At 36.5% G+C, this 15,708-nt stretch overlaps 2 protein-coding genes across 5 annotated transcripts; one reads left to right on the forward strand and one right to left on the reverse strand.

Annotated features, from left to right (window-relative positions):
• Positions 1-779: 779 nt before the first annotated feature.
• On the forward strand, positions 780-4,742 carry lyrm5b (LYR motif containing 5b). Of its 2 annotated transcripts, none has more exons than XM_030136702.1 (3): positions 780-1,001; positions 3,734-3,800; positions 4,245-4,742. In XM_030136702.1, the coding sequence occupies exons 2-3, from the start codon at positions 3,753-3,755 to the stop codon at positions 4,449-4,451; spliced, it is 255 nt and encodes an 84-aa protein (XP_029992562.1). In that variant the 5' UTR covers positions 780-1,001; positions 3,734-3,752; the 3' UTR covers positions 4,452-4,742. The 2 variants fall into 2 exon arrangements, with proteins under 2 accessions (XP_029992562.1, XP_029992560.1); XM_030136700.1 differs by having other exon boundaries at positions 781-988.
• Positions 4,680-15,462, reverse strand: LOC115421041 (E3 ubiquitin-protein ligase CIP8). Of its 3 annotated transcripts, none has more exons than XM_030136698.1 (11): positions 15,396-15,462; positions 14,336-14,560; positions 12,895-12,952; positions 12,074-12,521; positions 9,403-9,494; positions 9,238-9,327; positions 8,594-8,669; positions 7,122-7,213; positions 6,905-7,023; positions 5,460-5,559; positions 4,680-4,951 (listed from the first exon to the last, which is right to left on the reverse strand). In XM_030136698.1, the coding sequence occupies exons 2-11, from the start codon at positions 14,464-14,466 to the stop codon at positions 4,880-4,882; spliced, it is 1,278 nt and encodes a 425-aa protein (XP_029992558.1). In that variant the 5' UTR covers positions 14,467-14,560; positions 15,396-15,462; the 3' UTR covers positions 4,680-4,879. The 3 variants fall into 3 exon arrangements, with proteins under 3 accessions (XP_029992558.1, XP_029992556.1, XP_029992557.1); XM_030136696.1 differs by having other exon boundaries at positions 9,403-9,497; XM_030136697.1 differs by having other exon boundaries at positions 9,403-9,497; positions 14,336-14,541; positions 15,396-15,456.
• Positions 15,463-15,708: the final 246 nt, after the last annotated feature.

Raw genomic sequence — 15,708 nt, forward strand, 5'->3', positions numbered from 1 at the left:
TTGGTGCAAAAAATAACATTCAGTTATGCCAACATTTACAGTTACAAACCATCCAAACAAAAGGATGTGAATAACATGAAAAAAATTAATTTTTAAAAGAAATATAAGTACAGTTTTATCAATATTATGCCTCAATGTATCATTTATACATGTGCGTTACAGATCAGATCTACAAAGGCACAAAACATTTAGTAACAGGCAGAATATTGTTAAAATTGCACTTAATTTTCTTTAGACATTTCATGTTGTTTATATTTGTTCAGGTTATTCACATTTTAGTGTTAAAGGATAGTTTGTTAATGTAAATATTTTCATAATTTAATGTATTTTGCACTAAATTAAAGAGGAAAAAATTGGTGTTGTCATTATTTATAGGTTATTATGATATTATTTTTGAGTTCAATGCCCTAACTTGCACTTTGCAAATTCATCCCGCTGGCCGGATTGGAACCTTTGGCGGGCCGGTTTTGGCTCCCGGGCCGCATGTTTGACACCTGTGCCGTAATGTTTAAAGCAGACGCGCATATATTTTTGAAGTGTGGCCCACTTGACTTCAGTGGAAATGGACCCACCACAAACAGGAGAAAAACCGAAATTATTGGGGAACAAGAGATACTTCTTGCACAGATGTTTAGGACAAATATAATACTTTAAAAGACTGCCCCAGATGTGGGGAAAATGTATGTATTTTGATGTTGAAATTTGAAGCTTTTATGCGCATGTGCGAAGAATAGTGCGTAAGAATGTTTGTCGGAGGTCATTATCTTGAGGTCAGTGCACTCTTTGGTTGTTTACTGGTCAGCTGATAACGTCGAGTCTGTCTGAGTTTACCAACGCCAACTAGTCAACAAAGAGTGGACGGTACTGCAGAGTTTTAGACAAACCAGGACAATAAACTAACCAAAAAAAAGGAAGTTGGCTAACGAAGCTGTGTCAGCGCAGTTGACCTGACTGCTCTTTGTGCCAGAGTTCAAAGGTCATCCAGCAGGTAGGAAGCCCAGGTTAGTCCAGATATGAACTCCAACACAAATGTCATGTTCTTTAACTGGAATGTGTGTTTAGATCACATCGGTAATAAGTACTCTCCGCTCACCGTCGAAAGTAAACTGTGATGAAGTTAGTTTAAGCTAGCATATGTTAGCGTTCTCCTGTAAAGTCAATGTTACGAGTTGTCTTCTATTTCGATGTCGTGTGTGCTGCTTGAACACTAGTAAAAACACACAAAATACTCGACGAGTTAAAAGAATTGCATACAAAAGGTTACGTAAAGCATGCAAAAAGTCTTTTAATTCGTTGTGTCTTAAAATGATGCTTGTCAGCGTTTTACTATTATGCAACTATATGATTTTTATGGATACATGAAGGAACACCGACGTCTGTTACAAATATTAAACATTAACACATTTAACCCTTTCATGAATGAATTATGAAAACCTTAGTCAAGATTTTTTTTCCTGCGTTTTTTTTTTTATTCCTATGTAAGCATGAAAAAAACAATGAGATTAAACTTTCTTTTTTTAATGAACCTATTTTTCATGGAGTTACAAAAATTTCCACTCATTTGGACATGATATGTTTAATTTTTGAAGCAAAGAAACATGCATTTAAAACGCAATATCAGTGATATACTGTATGAAAACTATAAAACAAAAACAGTTCTGATGTAGCTAATCTCATGTTTTCTCACATTTTATCATACTCTTAATACTAGTTCTTACTCACTTCATGGATATATATATATATATATATATATATATATATATGTGTGTGTGTGTGTGTGTGTGTGTGTAATAAAAAAAAACCGTTTTGTTTAAGAAATCTGTTAATTACAGTTTAATAACAATTAGCAATTGATTTACACTCAGTCATAAAGTGAGTGATAAAGTTTAAAAAATGCCTTAAGTATAAGATCATTCAGGAATATTAAGTGGAGATGGTAGATGTGTTTTGTTATTAATTCCTTTGTTATAATGACAATGCTCAATGATGTACACATTTAATTTAATATAAGTGGTGTGTCAGGTGAGAAGGATGGGCTAAAGATAAGCTTCTGCTTCTAGCTTATTCCTTTTTTGGTTTTTGTGTTTATTGTGGTTATTGTACTGTGTGTGGTGATTACTGTGCAAACCATAATAAACCATTCATTCATTCAAGATCAGGTTTATCAAGAACATAAAGTTACAGTAATGGTATGAATGTCAGTCTATGGCAGTGTTTCTCAAACTGTGGGGCGGGTCCCCCCGGAGGGGGGGCGCGAAGGCTTTCCAAGGGGGGCATGGGATCATTCCTAGGTGTTTTGTTTTTTTTCTTCAGGTTAGAACATATATCAGGTGGAACTAATGTTTTAGCGTTGGAGCACCCTGGACTCATTTTAGGGACATATAACAAACAAATCTACTGCCATGGTGACCTGTCACTAGACTAGACAAAGAGTTTAGGTTTGGACAATGGAAAAGGATTGGACTGGAAAAGAAAACTGTGCAATGTTTGTGGTTTTGCACAGTTTGTACAGATTGCACTTTAATGTTCTGAGATGTGCAGCGGAAACAGGCTCATTGCAGCCACTGATATTGTTAAAATGTTCATCTTTGTTACCAAAATTTGTTTATTCTTCTACAAAAAAATTTACCTTATTGTCATAGTTGTAAGATAATTACACATTTCCTATTTTTAATTGGAAAAATAATGTCTCAGGGAGCAGTTTTGTTGAGGTCATTTATATTGTTCAGTCAAAAATCTAAGTTATTTTTAATTTGCACAACAAATTATTCAAAGAAAAGCAAAAAGTATTCTAACAATATTGATGTTTCTTTCAATAAAAGTTATAATTGCACCACAGGTACAATGTTGTTGGGGTTGATGGGGGCTTGGAGATTTTTCGTGGTCCAAAGGGGGGCCCGACAAAAAAAGTTTGAGAACCACTGGTCTATGGGATGGTGCATAAGTGTCCACTGTGTTGGTTGATATGCAACTAAAACAAAACCCATGAATATAAGAGAACAGCTATAGAATAGCTGTCCACTGTAGTGACCACTATGCATGAAAGGGTCTAAGATATGTGGTTTTCATTGGGCAGTAAGGGGATGAAATCTGGAAATTGGAATGGTTAAAAAGATGTCAGACAAATGTAGTGAACTCAAAGTTATATTTGCCTCTGAAATGAGTAGAGCAGATGTAAACAGAAATATTAAATAGTATATAGTAAATGTTGCCTTGAGTGAAAGCCACAACTTGAAATTTGTCGTTCACCATCTTAAGTCGATTTTAGTATCAGTTTGTTTTTTTAATTCAAATTTTCCACACTTTGCCCATCATTTCTTATCTGCGGCTGTGTTAAATAATTTTAGAGATAGGCTCTTTATGACATGACCTCTTCACCTTTTTGGTTTACTCATGGTTCAACAGCTGTATTTTAAGTTTTTGTTAAGATTTAATCTCTCAAGGGCAGTGTGATGTTAGTACTAGTGCCAAGATTCCTGACTGTAATAAAAGAAAAAGTAGACATATACTTACATCTTCAACTTCTAACATTTCCTAACTACATTATAGTTGACATATTTACTAAATATATACAAAATCACAGCAGGTTCATTAAAGTAAAGTAACAGTGAACAGACATAATAGTGAGTAACATTAAATGACAGCTTGGAAACTTGTCCTTCGGGTCAAACGTATTGTCGATAAAATGTATGTGTGTAAAATGTCATGTGTGTCCACCTCTTTGGGTTTTCAGCTCTGACTGCCCCTCTGGGATGATGGCAAACCCGCTGAGGGCTGAAGTGGTTCGACTCTACAAGAACGTGAGTGTCATGTTCTCATTCATAGATGTTGTGATTGTTTCTGAGGTAGTCACATGTAACTGTTCATTCTTCATTTTAAATCTTCATCACAGTTTATGGACTCTTGAAAAACTGTCATTGTTAATTTTGTTTTACAGCAAATACTATCTTTGTCCTGTAGGTTTCTAAGTTTTAATGTATCTATTGCTTTTATGTTTTATCACTAGTATTTTTAATCTTTGTCTTAAGTTTTATTTCTTTTATATGCCTTTACCTGCCTGTTTTTCCAGTTAATTTTCTATACAAGTAACATAATTCTAAGTATTTATCATAATACATGATCACCATGTGAAAAAAATCATTCAAGTCACCAGTGCACACAAAAGCAGATCAGATTTAAAAATATGGAAATTAATCTTCAGTAAATGCTTAACACTTGTGCTGTTCCTCCATGTGACTCTATAGCTCCTCTACCTTGGCCGTGAGTATCCTAAAGGTGGCGACTACTTCAGAGATCGGCTGAGAGCAGCGTTTGCCAAGAACAAGTCAGTCGAGGACCCAGAGAAAATCAAGGAGATGATTGCCAGAGGGGAGTATGTGGCCAGAGAGCTGGAAGCGCTGTACTACCTGAGGAAATACAGAGCCATGAAGAAACGCTACTACGAGGACTGACAGGAGTGGACTAATCATCCTTCAGAGACTCTGACAGCGAGTGTGTCAAACCAGCTGTATGCAAACGTCAGAACAGTTCAGAGGTTAATTATTCCTTAACTACAGTCAATAACCACCTGCAATGCCTTAAAAAGAAGAAACCAACAAAATGTAGGACAAAAATTGTATTTCAGTCAAATAAAATGCCAGACAGGAATGCCCATCATCTCCTAAGACGCAAACAAAAACAGCAGCAACATCTTCCAGGTTTTATTGTTGATGAAAATCAATTAAATAAAAGTAATAAACTGTGAAATTGTCCTTTATAAAAGTCCAAGTAAGACTGAAGTGTAGATACTGGCTAAATGTATCACAAACCCGTCAAGTTCCACTAGAAAACAGTGTAACAAAAGGCCATCTCGCCATGAGGGATGTGCAGAGGTCAGAGGTCAGAGGTGATGAGGCTGTAGCGAGTCACCATCGGCCAGATTAGCTCTGCAGATCGGGCAGGTGGCGTTATCCTGTCCAGGAAACATCACAAATTTGACATTTGGATTACTTCACATAAAAATACTCTCATTGCAATGAGGTTCAGGCCGATCTGCGAGTGGTGTTTTTAAGATTCTGTTTGTGAAATTTAATGACATCTAGTGGTGTAATTTCAGACTGAACACAACCATCTTATTAAACCCTACTGAGCACATAATTATAAATATTCCATTTCTGCAGTTAGAGCATCCCTGAATGTTACGCACTGGACATTTATTTTAAGTTTTCATTTTTGTCTGATGTGAAAAAATGTCTAAATCACTGAATGGATTTCAGTGTTTCATCTGGAGATGTTTCTTGCTCGACAAAAATCCAAAATACTAGCATTTTCTTTGTGGTAATACAGTACAATCAATGTGAATATGTTTCTCCAATTAGATACTCATACTTAAACACTAGACGTTTTTATTAGAGCTATGGTTGTGTTAGTGGACACACACTAATCAACAGAGACACTGATACCGTTTTGTGGACTCTTACCTTCAACCATCGGTCAATACACTGGACATGATAGTCATGGAAACAGGGCAACATCCTCAGTTTCTCCCCATTGGTGTAGTCACAGAAACAGATCTGACACCTGCCAGTCAATCAGAGGAGGATAAGATTAGCATATGCTACACATTCATGCAAAAGTTAGGTACCATGCAAAGAAACGACTGGGGACAATTCAGAGATCCTTCTAGAATCACACAGCTGGGGTCAAATGTACCCCCAGGTTTGATCCCTCTAATGCAGTAATACTCGGAGTGTGGTCCGCAGACCACTGAGGATGTCATAAGTCAAATTTATATCAGTGTTTCTCAAATCCCCCTCATCTGACTTCCAAAGCAAATTTACAAGTACAGATAATAGTTTTCTAAATGAAAAGTGAATCAAATGGAGCCTAAATAAGCCTAAGAGTCAACTTTTATTGAATTAGTATGTGAAAACCCACGTTTTGCATCACTGTCTCTATACAGGTAGGTTACCTATTGTCATATCAAAGACCTCTCAGACTTGTGAATTGTGGTGGAAATGAAGTACAATAGCTAAGTAATCAGAAATGAAGAGTGAAATGAAACAAAGTGACTTGAACAATTCTAAAATACAACAATGGATCAGTGAGTGAAGAGAAAAGCTGGAGAAACTACAACCAATGTTAGCAACAAGGTGCAAAGACATTCTGTTAGCCTCGAGCTGTTAGCACCATTTGTAATCTACTGCAGACTTAATTTGTAAAACACTAATAGAATAATATTGTAATATAGGTTGTTTAAAAAAGGTTTTTTTGTTTAGGGTGGGTGTAGGAAACTGACCGGCTGGTTAGGTGGTTTGTGAATTTTTTTTTTTTTTTTTATGATAAAGTGCTCCTTGGTGTGAAAAAGTTCGAGAACCCCTGCTCTAATGTATTGCTTCACAGTGAAGTTACAGAGGCAAAAATAGGGTTAATCAAACACTGTCTGAACTCCACAGAATAACGTGATTGTGTAAATAAAAAATAACCTGGTTGCAGTTCATAGGTCAGGGCTTCGAAATTCGACAGATCTGGGATGTCTTTTTGTTATAACAAAGTCTTAAGAACTGCAATCACTCAAAGGGGTGAAGTTGACACTAGGTGACCATTCAAATATGGAAATGTCTAGAGCTTCATTTTTTTCCCCATAAGAACAACAAACTACAATCCTTAACAAATTTGAGGAATTGCGAAATACAATGAGGTAAAAAGGAACACAGCTGCTGCAGCCAAAGCAGCATTCTAATGGTATTTAAAACAATGTGAGTATTATTCTAAATGCTTCAACCTTGGTGGTGTTAAATGTAAATTGTTGGGTGTGCGGTGTAAGTTACCGTAGCAATTTAGAACCCAGGTTTACACCTCAACATACCGACAAAGCCCTTGGTTGATAATACAGGCCCTGGTTCATAGCAGCTGTCGGACTTACTGAGTGTTTCCTGCACCACTTGTTGACTTGAAGATTTTTGTTGGAAACCTCTGGATTTCCCTCCGACTCAGTTTTTTAGACACAACAGCACCTTGACGCTCCTCGAACTCAAGAAGAGCCTGGAAACAAGCAGATAAACCAGCTGGGTAGGTATGGAAGTAGTTTTGTAGTTTGAGTACAATAAACATCAGGGTTTGCCTATTCTCCTCATCCTCACTTCGTAGTCATTTCCCTGAGGATCATCTGAAAGGTCCAGCTGGGCGTTCCTCCTCCTCCTCCGTCCACGTCGTCTGTTTTGCCCGAGCAGACCTGTGGAAACAAAAATCTATTTGAAGTTGTTTTAACAGCAATAACCTAAATCAATAGACATGCTAACCATTATAGACCAAGAGAAAATCATCCACAGTGAGTGTATATCTGCTTTGAATGCAAGTGTTCAAAGTAATTTTTTGAACAAAAAAGCCCAAAAGAATTATAAAAAAAATAGGACCAATGGCCCTGTAGCTTACCGGCCAAATTAAAAGCTTTGGGAAATGTATCCAGATGCCATTTATTATCACCCAGTTATGTGTATTTATTATATTACAGAAATAGCCCATGTTTTGGTCATATTCCAATCAGATCTGTAAAAAATTCAAATTCCAACTTGATATCATTGATACTTACTGATTTATTGAATCAATCCACTTCCTATCTGTTATAATGGGAAAATTTTTCAAAGTCGCACAAAATCCAGAATCAGATCCGGATCAAAATAATTTCAATACCTTGTGTTACATCATCATACAGAAGTTGTATACCAAGTTTGAAGTCAATCAGAAATGTAGTTTCAGAGAAGAAGACAACTGAAATTTTTCCCCATAAGAGCCCATGTTAAATTTTCCATAAGTTCCCGGATTCTGAAGATCCTGATCAGCATGTGGACATTATGTTTTGGTCATCTCTCCATCAGGGCTGGACTGTAGAAATTTACACTTGATATCATTTATATTTACTGAGTTATTGCATTGATCCATTTCCTATCTCTTATAATGGGGAAATTTTTCAAAGTCGCACCAAATCCAGAATCAGATCCAGATCCAAATAATTTCACTAACTTTTGTTGACATCATCATAAAGAAGCTGTATACCAAGTTTGAAGTCAATCGGAATTGTAGTTTCGGAGAAGAAGACGATTGAAAGTTTTGTAACGGACGACCGATGACAGACGCTGCTGGACACTGCAAGACAACAATAGCTTACGGCCTCTTGGCCGGTAAGCTAATAATAATGAATTTTTATAAAATTTAAATCTATTTCTATCACTGAGCAGATGTTTTTCAAGATTTTTTGCACCACGTAGTAGATAATTAAAACAACAGATCCAAAATTGTATTTATTATATTCATTGTTTTAAGTCAACCAACAAAAAAGTCATCATAGCACCTAAGTCTCCTTAAACCTTCATAAGACACCATGATACATCTATAATACCATCATAATAACCATCATAATACCAGACAACAACATAAGACACACCTGGTTCAAGCAGGTGTAAACGCAACAGAATGAATATAAGTGGAATATGATCAGATTGGTTTAACTTGCACTATTAGACATCCTGCAGGGGCAAATTCAATGTAATGACACCATTAGGAACAAGGAGCTCAAATAGAGTCACAAACACAATAATGTTGCTTTTGGCCTTACCCTCTTCAAAGCCAGCCAGAGGAGAAACAGCAGCCAGCAACTGAGGCATCCAGCTGGACTCCATGTATGGATTATACTGCAGAAAACACAAAGCTACCTCAAACTCTTTCAGTTTACAGGACTCCAGTTTCATTATTAGTATTTATGTCTGACTCCAGTGTATAAAGTCTACAGGATCACAAACTAAGACAAACTACGACAGGTTTAAGACACGTTTTTCAAAATGTACCCCAATTATTTACAAGTAAATCTAGATAATAAGATTTGAAAGTATTTTAGTTTAATTGATTATTATTTATGTTTTATCGATTATGTTTTAATTGTGTGTTTTTAACTTGTCTCTTTTCCATTTTTGTAAAGCGCTGTGAATTGCCCTGTGTATGAATTGTGCAATACAAATAAATTTGCCTCGCCTTCTAAAGTAGGATTTTTTTGTGTGAAAATGTTACATGTATGGTCTTACATGGACCTTCAGTCGAGGGACTGGATTTAGGAAGCCTTTGTTATTTGATTAGTGTCTGTTACAATAAGAAACTCGGTTTGGGTAAATATTTTACAGTTTTTTTTTTCAACCCAAGTTTGTTGTGATTGTTTTGTCTTTAAATCTCATCTTAAAACTGTTCCATCATGAAAGGTGGCCTCACGCTGTGCTGGCTCTGCAGGTGATGATGAAGATGATGATGGTGATGATGGTGATGCTGGTGACAATGTGACTCCTCTCTGTCAAACTGGGCCTGTGACACAAAAAAAACACCATGAGTGTTTAACACAAACATCAGTCTTTTGCATCTGAGCCTGATTGTTTTTACCTGCAGGCTTCGGGCAAACGCCTCATCTTCCTCCATCTGTGCTGTACGAACCATGGCCTCCTCATCATCACTGATGACAATCTGCTCCAGTTCTTCTGCAAAATTAACAATCAATCAGAACCTGAGAGTTCAAACTCTAACTGGAACCAAATAAATACCCCCTATTTCTCCCCAGTAATTACTGCTAAAATGTGAAAGGCCCTGTTGAAACCAATATTTGTTTTGTCAGTTCTGGGCTTTCTAGTTACAGGTATGATGACGTTAGTTGTCATGGTAATGCCCCATTAACAGTGACATCCACCCATCATTAATCACAAAGAAGATGGGTTACACATGGGTTAAAATGTGAAAAGTGGAGTCGAAAGTGTATGGATCAAACTAATGGATTTGAACCAAAATGGGCTTCATATCAGATGTGTCCAAAACAGAAAACCTCAAAATTCAATGGAATTGAAAACTGTTGACTAATCAAAGACACTGAGTAAACTACTAACTTGGGTTCTGATTTCATTCAGTTCTTCGGGTAGAAAAAGATAACAAAATATTGTTTGTCAGCTACTGAGTCTTGTTTTGTAAAATTCCATTGTGGTTATATTTAACCTCTGGATTCTGCATGTGTCAGCCAAACTCAATCCCTTTATCTGATTAATTTCATCACCCTATCTTGTGGCCAAGGTTACCTGCATAGATCATCTATGCATTTTTCTATCACCAGGAACTCTCCCCAACAACTAGTAATGTCTTGTGAAACTCGGTCTATGTCCACTGAAATCAGAGTGCTTGCTCTTTATCCAAATAAAAAAATCCAGACTTTTTCAAAACCCCAAAGACCTTGACTTCATGTACTTTCATATTTGTGTGCCTATTTTCTTGGTTGAGATTGTATCTGTTGTGTTTCGTAGAAAAATTAATTTTAATAAACATATGAATAATGTATGAATAATTCACCGTAAATTGTGTTTTATTGACAAATGTTTTCAAAATATATGAAAATCACAAAAGTGTATGGATATCACACAAACAAGTTTCAGTAGAGCACAGTCAGAAGTATAAAAGCATGAATGTATAGATGGATGAATATCACGTTTTCTCATGGAGTGTGTGGTAGTTTGCTTCCCACAAGTGTAATGTTGACTTTCCAGATTCAGACACATGATGAATGACAACCTCCTCCAGTTGAACACATAGGCTACATGAGCTTTGATTGCATTCCAGTACTGACTGGTTAGCAAAATCACATCAGGTTTTTTTTAACATTTTTTTATATGCTTTCCTCATGTATTTCCTATTTTACAAGGTTATGTGCCTTTGAGCATACTGTAAAATTCCACTATGAGAAAAACTTTTTTCCATACTTAAATAAGCCTTTTAGACAAAATTCCAGACTTTTCAAGGTCTGGAAAATGGACCATTTTTTAAAAACCTGGAACTGTGTATAGCTTTTCATTTTGCTCAGACATGTTACCATGGTACTACAACAAGAAGGATGCATGTGGCACAAAGACCACACTTCATGTGGAAAAAAGTGATGTGTAAAAACTACCTCTGCTTTTTCGCACAACTAGATCATCTAACTTTTGCAGGTCATTATACTGTGGTTGAAACAGACAAGCAAGGTTCTAAGGGAACCTTTTAGCTCTTCGACTTAAAGATTCTCCATTCATCGAAGATAGAACACAACACTGTTCACTTAAGATAGAAAACAACAACACAAAGAATTTAATATTAGTATTTGTGATGAAGATTAGTTAAATATGTGGAAGATTCATCAAACAACCACCTGCTGTCGATCGTGAAGGGAATTTGCCTGGAGGAATCTTGTAAGGTTTTTTATGACTCCAAAATTAAAAAGCAAACAGCTGCAGATGCACCAAAGGTGTTGGTGTGAATATGGTGAAGTTGATGTAAACCATTCACATATATTTTGGAAATGTCCATATATTACTGTGCTTTGGAAGATGACTGGGGACGTACTGTACCATGTATTGGGTTATTCAATTCCACTGATTCCTGATTTTTTATATCTTTGTAACTTTCAGGACACTGCCTTTCTTAAAAAGAATGAATATTTGGTGAAAACACTCTTAATAGCTGCAAAAAAAGACTATGACAAGGAACTGGGGTAAGGCAACCATTCCATTAAAGGACCAGTGGATATCTACAATTGAAGAAATATTTCTAATGGAAAAATTAACACAGAGACTAAGACTGCAAGAACCACAACTGGATAAAAAGTGGAATAAATGGAATAAATTTACACAAAATCAACAAACTGACTGCTGCTACCCAGGCACAGTGTTTTCTTTTGTACTTATTTGTGCTCTTATTTGTCTGTTCTTTTTATTGTTTTTGTTTGTTTGTTTCTTTTGTTCTTTGGTCTCTCTTGTTTGTCTTTGTCTTTTTGGTTACTATTACAATTCTACATAAAACTCAATAAAGATTTAAGTTACAAAAAAGAAAATTACAACACATGCCATCTGATGTTTAGTTCGATAGTGAAAGGTGAGGAATTATTTGGGACTAGAGAAAAAAAGACTAGGGCCAGGTTCCCCACTAGGTTTTATTAGAAAAAGGCCTCATTAAAAACTGATAAGGTAATCTACAGTTGTCTTGATACTTGGAGTTTGTATGCTCTTTCGGTTTGTACACAGAAATGACATTTCCTTCTCACCTGTCGAGGTGTTTCCTTGCTCTCCGTTCAGCCATCTCCTCTCCTCTGCTGTCAAGAAGGACAAAGAGTCAGAGCTGGACGGTCGCGGAGGTTGTGAGGGTGAAGCAGTCGTACAGAGAAAGTCAGCAGAACTGGCTTCTGCTGAGGAACCTGGAACACTCAAAGCAACCTCGTCTTCCTCTGACACTGGTGTGAGGTAGGAGGACGAGGACAACGACGAAGAGGATGACGAGGAAGAGGAGGGAGCTGAGGATGAACAGGAGGCGGATGACAGTGGGGGCTCCAGCCAGTGGCCCAGAGGAAAGACTTCTACGGATGATGGCGGAAAACAGCCATGGCTCGGTTCTCCTGTCGACTCAGTCAGTCTTCTACGTTTGGACTTCTGTGATAAACCTTGCTGAATGCTGCTGGAATGTGGTGAACACCCAGGCGAACCACTAGCTGCTGCCTGAACACAGAAAAACACCGCAGTCAGCCCTGAACACATCACCATCACAGTACATAGTAACTGTGATTGAAGCCCACACAAGTTACAACTTTTATTCAGTTAATCGATTATATGTCACATGATTCAGCAGTTTGAGGAAGTTTGTAAGAAAAATAATTCAAAATTCTTTGGTTCCATTTTCTTAAGTTGAACCAATAAGTAATTTGACTTTGCTCGTGTCCTCTTAGTGTAAATACTTATGGATCAAACGGGACATGCAAGTTCATCGTTTTAGGCTTTGGGAAACACCGATCAGCATTCTTCACAATTTTCTGACAAGTAATCAATAAAATCATCGACAGATTAACTGACAAAGCACACCAGTGTGACTTACTGGGCTAAAACATTCTTCTGCGATGCGACGGAGCCTTCTGCGCTTGCCGACAAGAGGGCTGTACGAAAAGAAAAAATATTAAAAAACTGGAATAAACTGCTAAGTCAAATATTTCTGATAACAGACAAATTTTAAGAGTGGTTATGGAATCTCTATGTCTGGACCCAATCAATAAGTGGCGATGGGTGATATGACCAAAAATTTGCATTTAATTCACAGATTCTGTCGGTTTTATTATGTATCAGATAATTTTTTTTCATTTATTTATTTGCGTTAGTGCTTCTTCAAAATGTTGCTTGTTCTACTGTTACAGAGTGTAATGAACATTTAATTTCATTGTGTATAGTGAAGGCTTTCATTAATAAAAGGTGTTGCTTGGCCTTGCAAAACCATACAATGAATATAGGAATCTGTGTGCATGACACTATTATTAAAAGAACTGTCAAGATGTAGAGAAGTAGAGCTATGTATAGGAATGTTCATGATTACTGGTATAATGATAAACTGGTTAGTATTACCGTTTCAAATTCTAAATAGCATTAAAACCATGTTTAATTACTGCACTTTGAAAAACTCATGGTGATACTGCTCACTTCCTGGAGAAGCAGCAGCACTCCAGGCACACATGTGCAGTTTAATGTGGATAATGTTTCTGCCACATTATTCTTTTTTTAAATGGTTGTGTTGCTTTTATATGCACATTTGATTTCTAGATAAGGTACATGAAAGAGTGAAAGTGATCTCTCTGTACCAGTTCTTAAATCTGTAAGACTAGATCTAGTCTTGAGCACTAAATGTAAAGAAAAGTATTCTTGATTCTTATCTACAATTTGCACAAAGTGGAGTTACCTCTTATGTCCATAAGGTGCCGTCTTTAATGCACATTTGTATGTTTGCTGTTTACATGTTAATATTTTAATGTTTCTGCCAACAGAAAGTACATTGTGTGTGTTATTTATTTGTTTTGCTTTTTTCAAAATAAAACTTGATTAAATTATTTTAGTGTGTGTGTAAGTATTTTTTGAACACTTTGAGCACATTTTAACAATACCACGATAATAATGATAATCATGATCATTTTGGTCACAATAACAGTGATATGAAATTTTCATATCGTTACATCTCTAGCTGAGAACCTCAACGGTTGTTTATCAGTTCATTAAATAACAGCATATGAACTTTTCTACAACAATCACATCTAAGAGTGATATTAGAATGCTTATTCTCAGAGAAAGATATGAAAATGACTGGAATGACAGGTGAACAGATTCAGGGCTATTTTTAATCCTTATTTTGTAAATACATAGTTTTTAACTTGGACTGATATAAAAATCTACCTCTTGTCATTGCAGTGCATTCCCACACTTGATTTGTTGTGATCTGGTCACTCTAAGCACCAAATGGTCCACAAGCCTACAGTTTAACAACACTGTCACACTACCTGGGTGTCTCTGGGACAATGACACAGAGATCCGGGAAGTGGTCATCTGTGGGATCGAGGAGAAAGCCTTGGTTCAGACCTCCAGGACTGTCTGGCTTGGATGAACAGGGATTGTCTGACGGGTCACCCATGGCTTCCTCCAGTGCTGCGGAGTCACTTAGTCCCCTCTGTTTTGATCACCTGGAGTCAAGACTCATATCACCCAGCTACTATGGAGGAATACATTTGATAAAAAAAAATAAATAAATAAAGATGTTGAGAAAAGCTGCATTAAATACCAAGAGAATAATGTATCATATTATAACCAATCACACCAGTAACATCCATCCCTTCAGGATCCCCAGGATATATATCGTTGTTCTCCAAACCCCAAACTATAAATGTCTTCTTTGATTTACAACACAATGATACTCAGTTGACTGTTATACAGGGGAACTTAGTCCGGTAATACACACAATCACATTACTCCGTGCAAGTACAAGAAAAAGTACAAAACTCTATTTAAGACACAATTAGAACAGTAATTTGTACAATATGTACCAAACAAATACTATCAATACGAAAAGTAAAAGAAATATACATAAACACGTTTCCAAAATATTATTGTGTAACTATAACTATGTGGTTATAAGGAGGAAAATTAAAAAAAAAAAAAAAATAATAATCCAATGAGCCTTCAGCTCTTCTACAATCATTAGGGAACATTGCTGGGTGACGTTCATTTTCGATTAACAAAGTAACAGCAAAACAGAGCAAAGATTCTAGTAGATTTTACGTTTCCAAATATAGTGACCATCACCAAACATAAAGAAGACAATTCTAGTGATTCCATACATGATCTAAGTAAAGAGGAGGAACCTTAACCTACACAGGAACCTTACCAGATTCTAACAGAAAGTCCCCGAACCGACAACTGTATGTTGGCGTTAGCTGTTAGCTATGTTAGCATACAGAGGTAGTCAAGCTTCAACTAATCAAGCACGATGTCAAATATATGTAAATATCAACTCATCTTTGCTAAAATAAAGCTAATAAAGAGTGTTGTGACAGATAACTTTACCTAACAGTTGGATTCCTTCTTCTACTAACAAACCCGCTCATTGAACAGTCACATCAGGAAGTAAACGCCGAAACTTCCGGTGTTGCATATAATTCTGTCCCCACAGTCCACCTGATACCTAAACAGCTGATGAAACATCAGAAGGGGAGACAACCTTTACAGTGTGTTTTTGTGTCGCTTTATAGGTTTCCACGACCATGACAAAATCAGAAAAAGTCATAAAATTAAAACTAAGTTAAGTCGTCTCAGAAAGCTCACGTGATGCTGAAGGAACCGATCTCAAACAGAAACAGAAACTTTGGTGTAAAAAGTA

Source organism: Sphaeramia orbicularis, chromosome 6 (genome assembly GCF_902148855.1).
Source record: "Sphaeramia orbicularis chromosome 6, fSphaOr1.1, whole genome shotgun sequence".
NCBI lineage: Eukaryota > Metazoa > Chordata > Actinopteri > Kurtiformes > Apogonidae > Sphaeramia > Sphaeramia orbicularis.

Coding starts and splice junctions, on each gene's coding strand:
- lyrm5b (XM_030136702.1), top strand. CDS start 3,753: ATGATGGCAAACCCGCTGAGGGCTGAAGTGGTTCGACTCTACAAGAAC. Junction 3,801..4,244: donor TGGTTCGACTCTACAAGAAC/GTGAGTGTCATG, acceptor GTGACTCTATAG/CTCCTCTACCTTGGCCGTGA.
- LOC115421041 (XM_030136696.1), bottom strand. CDS start 14,466: ATGGGTGACCCGTCAGACAATCCCTGTTCATCCAAGCCAGACAGTCCT. Junction 9,498..12,073: donor GCAAGGAAACACCTCGACAG/GTGAGAAGGAAA, acceptor TTAATTTTGCAG/AAGAACTGGAGCAGATTGTC. Junction 4,952..5,459: donor GTATTGACCGATGGTTGAAG/GTAAGAGTCCAC, acceptor TTTCCTGGACAG/GATAACGCCACCTGCCCGAT.